This window comes from Schistocerca cancellata, chromosome 2 (assembly GCF_023864275.1).
Source record: "Schistocerca cancellata isolate TAMUIC-IGC-003103 chromosome 2, iqSchCanc2.1, whole genome shotgun sequence".
Taxonomy (NCBI): domain Eukaryota; kingdom Metazoa; phylum Arthropoda; class Insecta; order Orthoptera; family Acrididae; genus Schistocerca; species Schistocerca cancellata.
The window spans coordinates 1,029,195,542-1,029,211,746 of NC_064627.1; the positions used below are offsets into that span (position 1 = coordinate 1,029,195,542).

At 38.2% G+C, this 16,205-nt stretch overlaps 1 protein-coding gene across 1 annotated transcript in view; it reads right to left on the minus strand.

The window, feature by feature from the left end:
* Window positions 1-204: 204 nt before the first annotated feature.
* The window catches only part of LOC126162998 (esterase E4-like), a 53,866-nt gene continuing 37,865 nt past the window's right edge, over window positions 205-16,205 (minus strand). The window contains exons 6-10 of the mRNA XM_049919859.1: window positions 15,150-15,324; window positions 14,112-14,287; window positions 9,492-9,639; window positions 6,430-6,562; window positions 205-547 (exon numbers count right to left, since the gene is read on the minus strand). Of these exons, the coding sequence (XP_049775816.1) occupies window positions 313-547; window positions 6,430-6,562; window positions 9,492-9,639; window positions 14,112-14,287; window positions 15,150-15,324 (867 nt within the window). The 3' untranslated portion in view covers window positions 205-312. The remainder of the gene's footprint in view (window positions 548-6,429; window positions 6,563-9,491; window positions 9,640-14,111; window positions 14,288-15,149; window positions 15,325-16,205) is intronic.

The following is a 16,205-nucleotide window of genomic DNA, read 5'->3' on the forward strand; positions in this document are numbered from 1 at the left end:
GAAAACAGCTAGTTTGTCATTTTAAGTTGATATTTTAGGCTAATTTTCTCTCTGCACATTCTGCTAGTGTCTGTAGAAAATACATCCTCTGTATGTTCAGTAGCAAGTAAGCACTTTCTCAAATATTGCCAGTCTTCTTTGCAGAAACACTGTATATAAATGAAGATAAAGTAATAAAAATAATCTAATATATTTAATTCTTGTATCAACTTGTACAGTGGTGCAGTGCTAGATTAAGTCATACAAAGAGTGTGAATTCTGTTTTAATACAGTTGCAATGTCCTTCATTACTGCAGTAATAACATGTCTAAATTAAAGACTGTGTCTGCGTTGGCTTTGATGTTTCTGGACACGTTTGGACTTCCTCCTGGCTCCAGATGTGCTGGTGGGCAGAGGGAACAGCCGGTCCCAAAGTTGCATGCGTTCCTGGTAGTACAGGCCTTGCTTCATCGTCAGGTCTGAGCCAATCTCCAGGTATGCTGGATTTGAAAGGTCGAGTGTTTTCCAATCGACATTAACGAGGTCAGTTTTCTCTGCTGTAGGGTTCCTATAACAATAAACACAAGAAGTTTTCTATAATTGTTGTTACATTATACTATCAATACTGCAAGGAACAAAAAATGTTACATTATGTTTATAAAAAGTTATTTTAACAGTAAATAAAAACGTTGCAGAAATGTAAACTAATTAGCATACCAAACAGTGGCCATATGCCATTTCCTTCTTCATACCAACTGCCAATGTACATCTACGTCTGTAATTTAGAGTATACTCTGTTCTAGAATATGCTATACAGTGTGTGGCACCAAATACTTTTCATGGTATTATTCATTAAAGTTTCTTCCTGTAGTAGCCACCAGAAAGATCGCGGGAGGCGCACATTGGCACGGCACATCACGGACGGTAGCTGCCGCCAGTAGAGTCCCGTCCACCAGAGGGCATGCGAGAATTCGGATGCGACCTCTGCCAGCGTAACAACAAGGACAACAACAACAACAACTCCGACAGGACAGGCCGTGCGCAGTCAGTCAACATCGGGCATGCCTAGGACACAGCCCCGGTCTACGCTAAGTGAAGTGCGACGTAACGTGAACAGTGTTACTACACTTCCTGTTACAGTCACAGTCTGTACATGTGAACAATTATCTCTGTGTAAGCTACTATTACCCTAATTTCATTTTCACCATCTCGGTGGGAATTGAATGTGAGAGGGAGGAAGATTGTTGTTTAATGTCTAACATATCATTAAGAGATGAAGCACAAGCTCAGATTTGGGAAGGATGGGGAAATAAATTGACTGTGCCCTTTCAGAGGAATCATCCCAGAATTTGCTTTAAGCAGTTTAGGGAAATCACAAGAAACCTAAATCTGGATGGCCAGATGGGGGCTGGAAACGTTTTCCTCCCAAATATATGCCACCTTACAGCTTTGCCACCTTGCTCAGTAGGAGTGGAGTGTGAATGATGTATAATGGCAGTACCATGGATCAGCTTTTCCGTCTTGTTTTGTACATTGCTGTGACATGTGCAGTCTTCAAAATGCTGTGACACCTGTGCTCTTCTAAATACTGTAAAGAGTTCTTTGGTCAACGGACAGCTAATACTCCTGAAAAATCTGCAGAGATCCTAATAGAGACTCCACTTGGTCCTGGGGCTTTGCTCAGTTTTAGCTACTCTATTAACTCTCGGGTGGACGCACTGTTTTTCATAACATGAGCAGGCACACAGTGTACTTTATATAAATGTAAAGAATAGCTGTCTTTATATTATCAAAGTAAACATGTATGTGAAAAATCACAGTTTAATGAAACAGCAATAAAATGAAATTACATTATATGAGCTAAAGCACTGTTTAAGTAAATCACAAAATAAACTTTCATTATATCACTCTGTTGCCACTTACAAGTGTTACTCCACAATAACGACCCTCTTGAAGCATAAAACAGCACAACTGCATCAGATCCCAGCCAAATGCTTATTCTATTACTAATTATCTCATTGAGAACTGCTTCATTGTGAGACTGTGCTGCTACCTCATAATATGGGTCATTTTCTTGCATGAATTGTAAATTTTTTTCTCACCTAGCTCGCTATTTTACACTAAGAAGCCAAAGAAACAGGTACACCTGCTTAATATCGTGCAGGGCCCCTGCTAGCACACAGAAGTGCTGCAACATGACGTGTTATGGACTCGACTAATGTCTGAAATAGTGCTGGAGGGAACTGACACCATGAATCCTGCAAGGCTGTCCATAAACCTGTAAGAGCACAAGGGTGTGGAGGTCTCTTCTCAACAGCATGTTGTAAGGCATCCCAGATATGCTCAATAATGTTTGTATCTAGGGAGTTTGGTGGCCAGTGAAAGTGTTTAAACTCAGATGAATAGTGTTCCTGGAGCAACTCTGTAACAATTTTGGACTTGTGGGGTGCTCAGCATTGCAATCTGCAGCAATTTGCTGAAGGGTTGCACTTCCACCACACTCCATTTCAGTTGTCATTGGTCCCATTCTTGCAGAATCTTTTTTCCAGCCACACTGATGTCGAAGATTTTATGTTCTAGCAGATTCCTAATCTTCGCAGTATGCTTGTGAAATGGTCGTATGGGAAAATCCCCACTTCATCACTGCCTCAGAGATGCTGTGCCCCATCACACGTGCAGCAACTATAACACCACATTCAAACGCACTTAAACCTTGATAACTTGACATTGTAGCAGCAGTGACCGATCTAATAACTGCTCCAGACACTTGTTGTCTTATATAGGCACTAATGAACACAGCACCGTATTCTGCCTTTGAACACACATGCCTGTACCAGTTTCTTTGGTGCTTCAGTGTATATTTTTGACGCCCCCTGGGACATAAAACAGCTTATCACTGTGTTAGCTGAAGTAATATTGAAGGCGTGGTCTCGCAATGTAACAGTACAAGACAATGTTGTTTACAGTTGGTGCACTTTATACATAGGTGCACCTGCTGGAGGGTTAAAGTGCAACATGTTGTCATATAATCTGAACTATGATGTAACTTGGATTTTCTCTTTATTTGTTGGACCATAAAAAGTGAAGATACATCAACTGAAAAAAGAGAGAAAGATAGTACTATGTGCTGCTGGCAGTCAAACACCATTTTTCACATAGGCTAACTAATCTCACAACTAACCATGTTCTTTTAACATCTCATCTCATTTTCACGCCTTTCCTTCCTTCTTTCCTTCCTTCCTTTCTTCCTTCACTATTGATGCCTTAGTTTCCTGCCATTTGATTTCTCTGCTTCAGTCTGTTCATACAGAATGTCTTTCTTTTCTGGAAACCCATTGTGACATGTCATGTTATTTTTCCATACAAACTGTACTGATCTTTTAACTTTATACTAGATAACATTGTAGTAAGCAGCTCATTAGATTCCAATTTCAATAAAAGTTTCCCATTTATGAGGGCAGTGTTATCATGTTGAAATATACCATTGTTTTCTTAACGTGAACCTTCACATGACAAGGCAATTACCTGACATCTCTAGGACATGATTAATCAACAGCTATACTGTTTAATACTATTTGTGCCTACACCAGAATGACCTAAAAACATTGCAGATATGCTTTTAAATTGTTGAAACTAGCTTTTGAAGTAATAGAAAGCGACGATAAATTTATCAGAAACATAGACAGGATGTCATCATTACACTGAACAAATTTCCCCTGTAGAAAAATATATAACATCCTAATAAAAACAGCTGAAAATTGTTACTCTTGGCAGATTAAAACTGTATGCCGGACCGATACTCGAACTTGAGACCTTTGCCTTTCGTGGGCAAGTGCTCTACTAACTGAGCTACTCAAGCACGACTCACAGCTTTACATCCCCCAGTACCTCGCCTCCTACCTTCCAAACTTCACAGAAGCTCTCCTCGAACCTTGCAGAATTAGCACTCCTGGAAGAAAGGATATTGAGGAGACACGGCTTAGGCAAAGCCTGGGAGTTGTTTCTAGAATGAAATTTTCACTCTATGAAATTTCATTCTCCCCAGGCTGTGGCTAAGCCATGTCTCCCCAATATCCTTTCTTCCAGGAGTGCTAGTTCTGCAAGGTTCGAGGAGAGCTTCTGTGAAGTTTGGAAGGTAGGAGGTGAGGTACTGGCGAATGTAAAACTGTGAGGACGGGCCATGAGTCGTGCTTGAGTAGCCCAGTTAGTAGAGCACTTGCCCGCGAAAGGCAAAGGTCCCGAGTTCGAGTCTCGGTCTGGCATACAGTTTTAATCTGCCAGGAAGTTTTATATCAGCGCACACTCTGCTGTAGAGTGAAAATTTCATTCTAGAAATAACCCCCAGGCTGTGGCTAAGCCATGTCTCCCCAATATCCTTTCTTCCAGGAGTGCTAGTTCTGCAATGTTCAAGGAGAGCTTCTGTGAAGTTTGGAAGGTAGGAGGCAAGGTACTGGCGGATGTAAAGCTGTGAGGACGAGCCGTGAGTCGTGCCTGGATAGCTCAGTTAGTAGAGCACTTGACCGCGAAAGGCAAAGGTCCCGAGTTCGAGTCTCGATCCGGCATACAGTTTTAATCTGCCAGGAAGTTTCATAGAGGGAAAATTTGATTCTAGAAACAACCCCCAGGCTGTGGCTAAGCCATGTCTCCCTAATATCCTTTCTTCCAGGAGTGCTAGTTCTGCAAGGTTCGAGGAGAGCTTCTGTGAAGTTTGGAAGGTAGGAGGCGAGGTACTGGCAGATGTAAAGCTGTGAGGACCGGCCCTGAGTCATGCTTGGGTAGCTCAGTTAGTAAAGCACTTGCCCGCAAAAGGCAAAGGTCCCGAGTTCGAGTATCGGTCCGGCATACAGTTTTAATCTGTCAGGAAGTTTCATATCAGCGCACACTCCACTGTAGAGTGAAAATTTCATTCTAGAAATTGTTACTCTTCGTCCATAGAAAAATAATAAACCAATAAATTATTCTGTAAGTGACAGTTAAACTTCAAAGGTAGATCAAGAATACTGACTTTGTAACATATATGCAGGTGTGAAAATTACAGAACTATCAGTTTAATAAGCCACGGCTCCAAAATCCTAACACAAATTTTTTACAGATGAATGGAAAAACTGGTAGAAGCCAACCTCAGGGAGGATCAGTTTGGATTCTGTAGAAATGTTGGAACATGTGAGGCAATACTGACCCTATGACTTATCTTAGAAGATAGATTAAGGAAAGGCAAACCTACATTTCTAGCATTTGTAGACTTAGAGAAAGCTAATGACAATGTTGACTGGAATACTCTCTTTCAAATTCTGAAGGTGGCAGGGATCAAATACAGGGAGCAAAACACTATTTACAATTTTTACAGATACCAGACAGCAGTTATAAGAGTCCAGGACCATGAAAGGGAAGAAGTGGTTGGAAGTGAGTGAGACAGGGTTGTAGCCTATCCCCAATGTTATTTAATCTATATACTGAGCAAGCAGTAAAGGAAACAAAATAAAAATATGGAGTAGGAATTAAAGTCCATGGAGAGGAAATAAAAACTTCGAGGTTTGCCGATGAGGCTGGCAGAGACAGCAAAGGACCTGGAAGAGCAGTTGAACAGAATGAACAGTGTCTTGAAATGAGGATAAAAGATGAACATCAACAAAAGCAAAAGGAGGATACTGGAATATAGTCGAATTAAATCAAGTGATGCTGAGGGATTACATTAGGAAATGAGACACTTAAAGTAATATGAGTTTTGCTATTTGGGGAGAAAAATAACTGATGATGGTCGAAGTAGAGAGGATATAAAATGTAGACTGGCAATGGCAAGGAAAGCCTTTCTGTAGAAGAGAAATTTGTTCAAGTATAGATTTAAGTATCAGGAAGTCTTTTCTGAAAGCATTTGTATGGAGTGTAGCCATGTATGGAAGTGAAACGTGGACGATAAATAGTTTATACAAAAAGAGAATAGAAGCTTTCGAAATGTGGTGCTACAGAAGGATGCTGAAGATTAGATGGGTAGATCACATAACTAATGAGGAGGTATTGAATAGAATTGGGGAGAAGAGAAATTTGTGGCACAGCTTGATTAGAAGAAGGGATCGGTTGGTAGGACACATCCTGAGGCATCAAGGGATGACCAATTTAGTATTGGAGGGAAGCATGGAGGGTAAACATCACAGAGGGAGACCAAGGGATGAATACACTAAGCAGATTCAGAAGGATGTAGGTTGCAGTAGTTACTTGGAGATAAAGAAGCTTGCACAGGATAGAATAGCAGGAAGAGCTGCATCAAACCAGTCTCTGAACTGAAGACCACAACAACAACAACAACAACACATATATATTTGTTCCAAGTTATAAGAAGTCATAATACATACTTTCCATCATATAAACCAGCTAATTATAAAACTTCACATTTTATTCAGATGAACTAGGTACAAAATATCAGCTTCTGCATCTATGAATTGAGCAACTCACCCATGTTTGATGAAGTTTGCCCACATTTTTGTCATTCTTTTCACTGTTGTGTATTCAGGATCAGTTTTAACAAATTCTGGGAACATTGCTGAGATATAGAATAAATAAATGAGATCATCATGATGTGAAACACCTGTCAGAGGAAGAAAGGAAATCATTAATTAGAAACTTATTATAAATAGAATATATAGAATGTTCTATAATATTGTTGTCAAAGCTGTTACGTGCATTTTACTTCTAACAAAACCGAAAAGTTTCTGTCCTGCTATTGACTGAATGTAAAATGAATAAAATACTATAGATAAGCGGGAAAAGTACAATAGTTAACTTGAAAATGTTAGAGTAATTCAGTTAATTTACTGTTGTAATCCTACCAACATAAAGTGAACAACATCCCTATAGTGAACAAAATTGAACTTTAAAGATAACATTAAGCAGACATTTTATAAAAGTTCAAGAAACAGAATTGAACAATGAAAAATCCAGGATGGAATGTAACAATATTACGCAGAATTGAACAATGAAAAATCCAGGACGGAATGAACAATATTATGCCTTGGGTTCACTATCACTGATCATCCTACATACAGCCCTGATTTGGTGCCTTACAACTTTCATCTGTTTCCAAAAATTAAATAACACCTTTGAGAACTTCACTTTGATAGTGATAAAACGGTGCAAACAGAGGTACGGTTGTCGCTCCATCAACAAAGTCAAACCTTCTCCAGTTACTATATCTACAAGGACACAGGATTGATAGGAAAATTCCTGGATCTGACTTAGGATTCAATCCTGGATGTTTGTGTGTAGAGAACAAGAGGGCTTATCGAAGATTTGTGTGACATCAGTTCCTTCTGTAAAGTTACGTGTGACCTCTCTTCTCCATATGTGCCCTCTTTTTGACATATGTGCACCATGCTTGTGAGATTAGACACAAGGGATTCATTCATATCATCCTGAATTCTGCCATAAAGAACATTCAAGATGGCTATCATGCCAGATTCCAGTTTTTCTGTAGCTAAAAAATTTGAAATAGATACTTACAAGATAGAGTTTTTTCTGATAATGTGTTAAATGATGTGCTCCACATTCTGTATCTTCTGCTTTATGTTCTACTTTGCAGAAAATGATGACTGAGTAAATGACCATTGTGATACACTATTGATAAAGTTTAGAGAACTGGCCTTTGTGACTAGCACCAGAATCATTCTACTGCCATCTCACTAACTTAGATCTCATGAAGGATCTTGAAGACAAGGTAAGAGAAATTAGAGCTTATATCAAGGCATGTAGATACTCATTTACCCCTCACACCATTTACAATAGTGGGACAGGGAATGGAATAATTGGCAGTGGTGCAAGGTACCCTCCACTATGCACTGTATGATAGATGTAGATGTATCCTGTAATATTTCAAGGTGACAGAATGGTTGGCTAGTATTTACCTTCAGCAAGTAAAACTGGCAACAAGTGAAGACAGATAAAAAAATAATAAAACAAAATCTTAACTTCTGGAACTGTTAGTTTCTTAATCAGGAAAGAAAGAGGGCTAAATTGGAGGAGTTCACTCTCACTCCAGGATGAGAAGGGCCCACCAGTTGCGAGGACAATAGGTCCTCACAACAGTGTGTTCATGGCAGGTGGGTCCCTCTGACCCTGTGATCCAAATGAAGTGTCCCACCTTTCTAGTGTTCCTGACGTATCCCTCTTTCTTCTTTGAGGAAGGAACTAATAGTTCCAAAAGCTACATAGCCTTTTGCACGTCTATATGTATCTGTCATCAGAGGAAGGAAACTATCTTTTGGAACTTAATTCTTTCCTCTGATGACAGATGTACACATGCGCATGCATGTGCTCACACACACACATACAAAGCGACTATTTTCAAATGACAGATTAGTAAGTTGAAACTTCCTGGCAGGTTGACACTGTGTGGCAGAGCAGGACACAAACCAGGGACCTTTGCCTCTTGCAGCCAAGTGCTCTACCAACTGAACTAAAAAAGTACAGCTCATGGCCCACCCTCACAGCTTTACTTCTGCCATTGTCTCCTACATTCCAAACTTCACATAAGTTCTCATCTGTACCTTGCAAGACTACCGCTCCTCAGAGACATGGCTTAGCCACAGTCTGGCAGATTGTTTCCAGAATGAATTTTCACTTTGCAGTAGTGTACGCACTGATTTGAAGCTTCCTGGCAGATTAGAACTGCGTGCCAGGCTGGGTCTCAAACCTGAGATGAGTCCCATTCCAGTACAGAGTTTTAATCTTCCAGAAAGTTACAGATCAGTGCACACTCCAATGCAGAGAAAAAATTCAGTCTGGAAACAATCCCCCGGTCTCCGGCTAAGCCATGTCTCCACAATATGCTTTTTATCAGGAGTGCTCATCTCGCAAGGTATGCAGGAGAACTTCTTGGAAGGTATGAAATGAGATACTGACAGAAGTAAAACTGTGAGAGCAAGTCATGAGTCATGCTTGGGTAGCTCAGTTGATAGAGCACTTGGCCACGAAAGGCAAAGGTCACAGGTTTGATTCCTGGTCCGGAACACATTTTTAATCTGCTAGGAAGTTTCAAATCTACAAACACTCGACTGCAGAGTGAAAATTCGTTTTGGAAATTAGTAGCTTGTATAGTTTCTTACTGCATGTAAAGTGTTCTGGAAATCTTTGCTGATGAACATATCCTGAACATAGAGCATTTTGTAATTATTATGTGTATTTTTTCAATAATTCTGTTAGGAGCAGAATATATGATACACGAGATTAATTTTTGAACAATGAAAACCCCAGATTGGAATATCAACAAAATTAGGAACAGGATAGATTGCTACCATAATAATGACCAATTGAGTTGCAGACAAGCACTCCAAAAAGCCTGTTGCACATTAGAGCATGCGTGGTTTGGAAGGAAAAAAAAACAATGGAAATTTTGCAGATTTTTGAAAAAAAGTTATAATGACATGCAAAGTCTTCAGGCACTAGGTAAATTGTCTATTGACAGAAATTTGTCATAGATTTTCATTATCGCTACCTATATATCATTGAATGGAGGTGTTTACCATATGGTGTTTCTGTTCCTGGTGTATACACCCAGCTGTATCTCCCTGCATACATGAAGTGGTAATAAAACACAGGTGCTGAACTCTTCTGAGCAACTATCTTGGCAGCGCGATCCACTGGGAATATGACAAGTGAGTCAGAGTATGCCTGTAAAAGTGAAGCAGAAATAAGAATAGACCACAAGAATTGCAATTCTATCACAACTAAAGAAGTATAAACAAAGTACAGTTTATTTGACTACAAGCTGACAAGACTGGAGTCACACTGAAAAAGTTTCATCTGGAAGTAGAACTACAGTCGACCTAAAATAATGGACAAAATTTAAAACTGTGTTTTTTATCTTGTTGCATTTTAGAAGAATTTAATGAAAACTTCATCAGATACAATTGTTCCAGTGCAGTTGTATACCTGTTTCTCCAAACCTGCCTAATTTTTTGTATCATAAATGTCATATTATGTTAGAACATTCTCAATTTAAGTTTGATCCTTGGTATTATCACCTGTTTGAATTGAATTTCATAAATACTTTGATTTTCCTTGTGATTTTTTTTCCACATCTATAGAGAGTGTGCAGGGGAGGATAACAGCAGGAACATTGGTACCTGACTCACAAATGCGTAGTTCAGATCCATCCACTCAACACCAGAGTTTGAAATCAGGAAAGCAGTTCACCAACTCAAAATGGCTCTCTGTTGTTCTCCATCCTCTTTTACAGTACCCTCCCATTTTCTGTTACTATTCTGAGTTATCTATTTATTAAAATCTATCTCCCATTTTGCAGTTTTAATTTCATTAAAAAGTATGGTGACTGTTTCCTCATTTATTGTTGACCTTCCTTCGCCCCACCCCCACCGTCCATCAATGGTCTGTTCTTGTTCAGTTTATCTCACATTTCTTCAAATCAGCATCCCAGCTCTGAGTGTAATAAGACTTCATAGCTTTTTTCTTATTTTTCAATTATGTTTTATCAGTTTCTGGTAGTTAGTTACTGATATTCAAAAATCGTATTTGACTATTGGTTCATTTTTATTACAAGTCTCTTTTCCTTCATCATGTATCTCTTTTCATGAAGTGCTTCATCTGCTTTACAATTGCGTCTAGCTTCTATAGTCCTCTTTTGATTTATACTGTTGAAGGACTTGAAAAATACTTTTATTAATCACCAAAAAATCTGCTGCAAGGACATATTCTTTATTGTAAAGACTAGTTTAGTTCAGAAGATTATCTTTTGTCAACTTATTTACAGGGTGTAGCAGAAAGGTCTGTTCAAGATTTCAGGAAACATTCCTCATACATAGAGGAAGAAAATGTGTTACATGGATGTGGGTCCAGAAAAGCTTTATTTCCATGTTTGAGTTCATTTTCCACAGCATGGTTAAGTTTCACTGTTGAGCCTGAGTTGAGGCTCTAACTGTCACCCACAATGCCACCCCAAAAGTTGTTGATAATGCAGATGCACAATTTCACAAGGATTCTTGATAGCCCACACATGCTGATTGTGAAAATTTGCATCCAGATCAAGATGAAGCGAAGCCTCATCCATGAATACCACATTTGTAATAAAGTGAGAGTTGATCCATTGTTGAATTAAGATGCCCTAAAGTGTAGCTAGCATTGCTTGTTGGTGCTAATTGTCTTATGGTGACATTAGGGTTGTTGTCAACTGCACGGAGAAGGTCTTCTCCAGCTGAAATGTCCCAATCCTTGTAGGCCTCCCCCAGTTGCAAATAGTATGTTTAAGCATCCCTAAAACAACAATCAGTTGCTTCAAATGTCCTCCTGTTGGAGCACCATCATTCTGGAAATATATCCTGATACAAACATTGAGCACCATGGGTATTAGCCAGTCAGTCAGTAGTTGATGTGGAGACACAGCATCATTGTTATAGATGGTCTGTGAAAACCAGTTTATAGATGTTGGCCACTGATGAATCGTGTGTACAATTGGAGTTAACCCCCTCAGCATCAGTTAAGGCCTGAAGATGGCGTACGGAAGCACTGAAACTGTTAACCATATAATAAATAACATCATAAGGATGACTGTAGGTGTTCCATTTTATTAAATATGGTTATTACCATCTGACAATCCGCTCAGAAAATGGGAAGCTGCCAACCCTGCATTTGAATACACTTCCATTGCACTGTACTGGAAACCAAGTCATGATGAACACTAAAAAGTTCATGCTGCATGCTTGATGCTGCTAGAACAGTGAAATTAGTCACATGTCAACAGAAGCAATGAAGTGAATATAATAGAGGGAAACATTCCGCGTGGGAAAAATATATTTAAAAAGAAAGATGATGAGACTTACCAAACAAAAGCGCTGGCAGGTCGATAGACACACAAACAAACACAAACATACACACAAAATTCTAGCTTTCGCAACCAACGGTTGCCTCGTCAGGAAAGAGGGAAGGAGAAGGAAAGACAAAAGGATATGGGTTTTAAGGGAGAGGGTAAGGAGTCATTCCAATCCCGGGAGCAGTAAGACTTACCTTAGGGGGAAAAAAGGACAGGTATACACTCGCACACACACACATATCCATCCGCATATACACAGCCGTGTATATGCGGATGGATATGTGTGTGTGTGCGAGTGTATACCTGTCCTTTTTTCCCCCTAAGGTAAGTCTTACTGCTCCCGGGATTGGAATGACTCCTTACCCTCTCCCTTAAAACCCATATCCTTTTGTCTTTCCTTCTCCTTCCCTCTTTCCTGACGAGGCAACCGTTGGTTGCGAAAGCTAGAATTTTGTGTGTATGTTTGTGTTTGTTTGTGTGTCTATCGACCTGCCAGTGCTTTTGTTTGGTAAGTCTCATCATCTTTCTTTTTGAAGCAATGAAGTGAGTCACATGTGAGGATTACCTTTGTTAAATTGGAACAACAACATGGTGGTGAACCTAAGAATTACAGCGTACTGTATATTCTAACTAAATGTAACCAAGATGGTATTTTAAACATTTTGTGTAAGAAAATGTTTCATGTAAAGAGGGCACATTCTGTTTCTGTGTGTTTCACAGAATTTTTTTAATTATCAAGAGAAGTAGAAAATGAGCTCTAATATGGAAATAAAGTGTTTCTGGACCCTTGTCCATACAACACATTTTATTCTTCTATGCGTGAGGAATGTGTCCTGATAGTTTTTGTTACACGCTGTATGTATGTAAACTCATGAGTTGCTGTGGAACACTGCATGCAAATAATTCTAAAGAAGATAAATGAGAAGTTTTGAAATCTATACAATTAGTTTTGCTGTGGAATCCATGACTGAACAACCCTAAAATTCCAATGCATCCTGTTTCAGTATCTGGCAAACGGTCACTCCTCTTCTGTCATAAATATTGTTAATATTATGAGTAATTTTCTTTTTATTTTAATTTTGTCCAATTATTCACAGGCTAGCTTCAACAGATTGGTATTGCCATCATTCTCATACATCATAGCATTTAAAATTTTCTAAATATTTTTATATTCTGCTCAAGAACTGAAGCAGAATAATTAATTTAAAAAAGAGGTTATTTACTAATCTCTTCTTCTGGGATTAGTTTCAATTCTGTGTTACAGTTTATTGTAGAAGCCACTCTATTTCCTGTTATGAAGGTACAAATTCAGTAAAGCACTTATATTTGCTGAGTCTCAGATTCAGACACATCTAATGACCATTCCACAAACATGAAAGGCTGATTCATCAGTAAAGGCCATCTTCTCTAAGAAAATCTCTTTCTAAACCCAAAGCAAAATAATTCCTTTGGCAAACTGCTTACTTTATAGTTTTTCGAGATGCTTCATAACACTGTAAGACTGTAATCAATGAATTCATGTCTTAGGAAGTACAGTTTAATTTGGTCACAGCTGTTTAATTGTTTTGTGTTTAATATTTTGGGCAATCTCTTGGAGTTTGCAGAAAGATCTTAAAGAATTTACAGTACTACCTGTTCTGTGTTTTAAGTTCAGTGTTACAACTAATTTTAAATATAAAAAAAGTTTTCTTATACTGGCTCAATATATCATTATATGTTTATGTTTTTGGAATATTACATTATTTCTCATCTTTCTTCAAATGAAACAGCATTCAAACTGCCACTGATGTATATGCACAAAGAAATTAATTCGTCATTAACAGCATCTGCTTGATAAAGATATTCCTATTCATCCCGTAAATTACCACTCCACTCCATACATGAATATAACCTCTACTTATGCCTAATATCAACCACTTACTACTGTACCCATGCTTTATGGCATACCCTCACTCACGGACAACTCTGCAAAATGAACAATGCAAAGCACACTCCAAAAAGTGTGAATGTTGACAGTGGGACTGTGTTGGTGAAAATCTGCATTGTCATATTTTTTTGTGTCTGAATTATATCCTGAAGTCTACTTTTTCTATACACATTTTATACACATAAATACTGTTGCTCAAATATTATTGTTTTGTCATTCATTCCTGTAAATGAAGAAAATAATAAAAATGGTTGCAGTGTAAGTTTCTTATCAGAATGTTGAGATGGTGAAACAGTTGTAAACTGGACATCACAAAACCCTTGCGCGATTTTTAAATAAGTAGTGCCATATACATACAAATACAGTGTCTGTAGCTAGTTTCTTACTTACTTGTCCAAGCCCAGTTTCAGAGTCATTTGTTATTGGTTTGTCTTGAAGATAAAACTTCCTCAGCTCTCTGCTGACTTCTAGCGAGTGTGGTGTATCTCGCTCATAAATAAATGAAATTGGGAATACTGTCTCATAATTTTCTGTCATATTTTCTGCCAAACCATTGTAGAGAATCTCTGAAATATTAAATAATTGTAGTTAAAGGTAAAACATATTAGCAAATTTTACTTCTGCAGTAACTGCCATTTTTTTCTTAAACACAAATTGAAAATTAAAAAACAAAAATGAATGTCCTAAAAGAATGGTTCTGAGACAGTAAACTGTTAATTGCTAATTCTGAACACCATACTGTACAGTCTCATAATCGCTGGATAATACATCTGTAGACACATTGTAGTGGACATCGGTTTCAGTATCACTGTAGCCTCCTTTAACTAAACACCTGACCTGACATCTTGCATGAGGAGTTCTACTGAAATGGTGAATACGATCTTGGAACATACAGTGAAATGCAGTTCAGTTCCCAATTGCAAAGTGGTTAAAGAGATTCCACATAACAACACTCAACTATGATGTGTCATTGCAGTATCTGATACACCCCACACTTTCCACGTGAAGACAAACAGCCATCCATGAGATCAAACTACAACTACAAATTTTGCTATATTATATGGAGTGTTGCATGTGACGAAATTTAAGTAGCAGTCTGATGAACAGAACTCTTTCTTGCATTCTGTCTACCAGCTCCAAGCAGTCTTTGTTGACACTCAGGACGCAAGATTGTACTTACTTTTACCCATGTCACCTAAATTTACATCTATACTCTATGAATTACTGTGAATTGTATGTCAGAGTTTACTTTTTGTTATATTCTGAATTAACATTACTTCTCGTTCCATTTACTTGCTGTGTGTGGGAAGAATGATTGCTAGTACGCATTTGTGTGAGATGTAATTTCCTTAAATTTTTCTACGTGATCTCTATGTTTATTCAGTAATATTATTATTTTTTAAAAAATATTAGGTCATCCTTACTTACCCAAAGCTTTCCAGGAGAATTCGTCTTTGGTAGTTCCTGTTATCAATGGAACTTGAGCAAAGTCTCCAGAGAGTAGTTGTTCAGTGGGATCTGCAGTTATGAATCTGTCAGCCCCATCTCCAAAATCTTTTTCAACAATGACACCAAATACAACCATAGGATCCCAACCCCATTCCTATAAAAGTAATAAAAACGAGGAGTTAACTACACTGCATCGTCTTAGGCTTACACTGTTTTTAAGCAATGCACATTGTAATTATTTGTGAGACATTCCTTAAAAAAAATTAAAAGAAATAAAAAAAAGCCATCACTTGTCTGAGTATATAAAACAGGATAGAAGAACCAGGAATATCTTTGAAGCTGAACAGACCGACTGTAGTCTGATTGAAATTATTTGATCATCTGTCGCTTGCCATTACAGTGTTGCCAGCTACCACTCGGTTATACACAACACAGAAACACAGCAGGCACTTCACAAATGCTGTTAATTTGTAAGGTGGAGCAAAGTTGGAAGCAGCCATGGCGAGGTATGATGGAAATGCAAGATGCTCTGTCAACTGCTGATTTTAAGTGACCAGTGATTGAACTGCGACAACCACCTTATGATTTGTGGTCAACAATCTGTGGCAGAACTATCACTTTATTCATGGTGATTAAAGCTAACCTCTATGAGCAAACTCAAGACAGAAAAATTTCAGTTTCAGCACTAAACAACAAACTGTAATTTCTCACTGTCATTCATTAGTTACATGAAACTATCCTTACATTGGCTACACAAATTGCTACTTTACCAACCAATAAACATTCCTGTTTGGGACTTGGTTGTAGATTATAGGTGTTACTGGCAAATTCCAAAGAAAAAAGAATGATAGGAAGAAAAATAAGGGCAAATAAAATTGTCAATACTTTAATGAAAATAATGCGGTAAAGTATTAGAAATTAAAAAAATACATCTAAATCAATTAACTGAATAAAAATAATTAGATTTAGAAAGAAAAAAGTTCGCTGCCCTTCATGAGTTTCGAACCCACAATTTTGCACACGACAAGTTCATGT